The 625-nt window shown below is 61.8% G+C and overlaps 1 protein-coding gene across 1 annotated transcript in view; it reads left to right on the forward strand.

The window, feature by feature from the left end:
* The first annotated feature begins 487 nt into the window (after window positions 1-487).
* CD74 (CD74 molecule, major histocompatibility complex, class II invariant chain) overlaps window positions 488-625 on the forward strand; it is a 4,760-nt gene continuing 4,622 nt past the window's right edge. The window contains exon 1 of the mRNA XM_009580415.1: window positions 488-620. Within this exon, the coding sequence (XP_009578710.1) occupies window positions 488-620 (133 nt within the window). The remainder of the gene's footprint in view (window positions 621-625) is intronic.

Below are 625 nucleotides of genomic sequence, written 5' to 3' on the forward strand. Positions count from 1 at the left end.
GGTGGTGCGATCGCAGCACCGCTACGCCCCCCTGCCCAGCCTGCCCGTGTGCTGCCTGTGTGCTTGGGGTGCCCGGCACCTTCACTTTTTGCACAAAATTTTAAAAATTAAGTGCAGTCTGGCATACCATGGGATATGTCCTCTGCCCTCTGGGACCAGTGGGGCTTCAGGTGGCTTCATCGTCCTGCAAAAGGCGATGCCCAGAGCGATGCTGTGCCTCCAAATCCCGTGGCGGTGCCCTGCCCGCAGCCCCTGTGTGCCCATGTGCTCCTTGGGTTCCTCTCCCATGCCTCCCCCCTCATTGTCCCGCAGTGGGTTTCAGTTCCCCCAGTGCGAAGGAGGGACCTTCACGCTGAGATTTCACTTCTGCACGCTGCGACAGGGGAATTTGCATTTGTCTGGCTGCAAACCCCCTGGGAGGGGGGTGTTTTAGGGTGGTGCGGGGCGGGGGGTAACATGGGCTGCAGGAGGGGTTTTTGGAGGGGTGATGGCAGGGTGTGAGGATGTCTCCTCCAGCTGGTGGCCAGGCCTGAGCTCCCTCTCCGTGTCCTGCAGGTCTGCGTTGGGCCGCAAAGCTGCCCTCTCCACGCTGTCCATCCTGGTGGCCCTGCTGATTGCTGGCCAG

This window comes from Fulmarus glacialis, unplaced genomic scaffold, assembly GCF_000690835.1.
Source record: "Fulmarus glacialis isolate BGI_N327 unplaced genomic scaffold, ASM69083v1 scaffold37536, whole genome shotgun sequence".
Lineage (NCBI taxonomy): Eukaryota > Metazoa > Chordata > Aves > Procellariiformes > Procellariidae > Fulmarus > Fulmarus glacialis.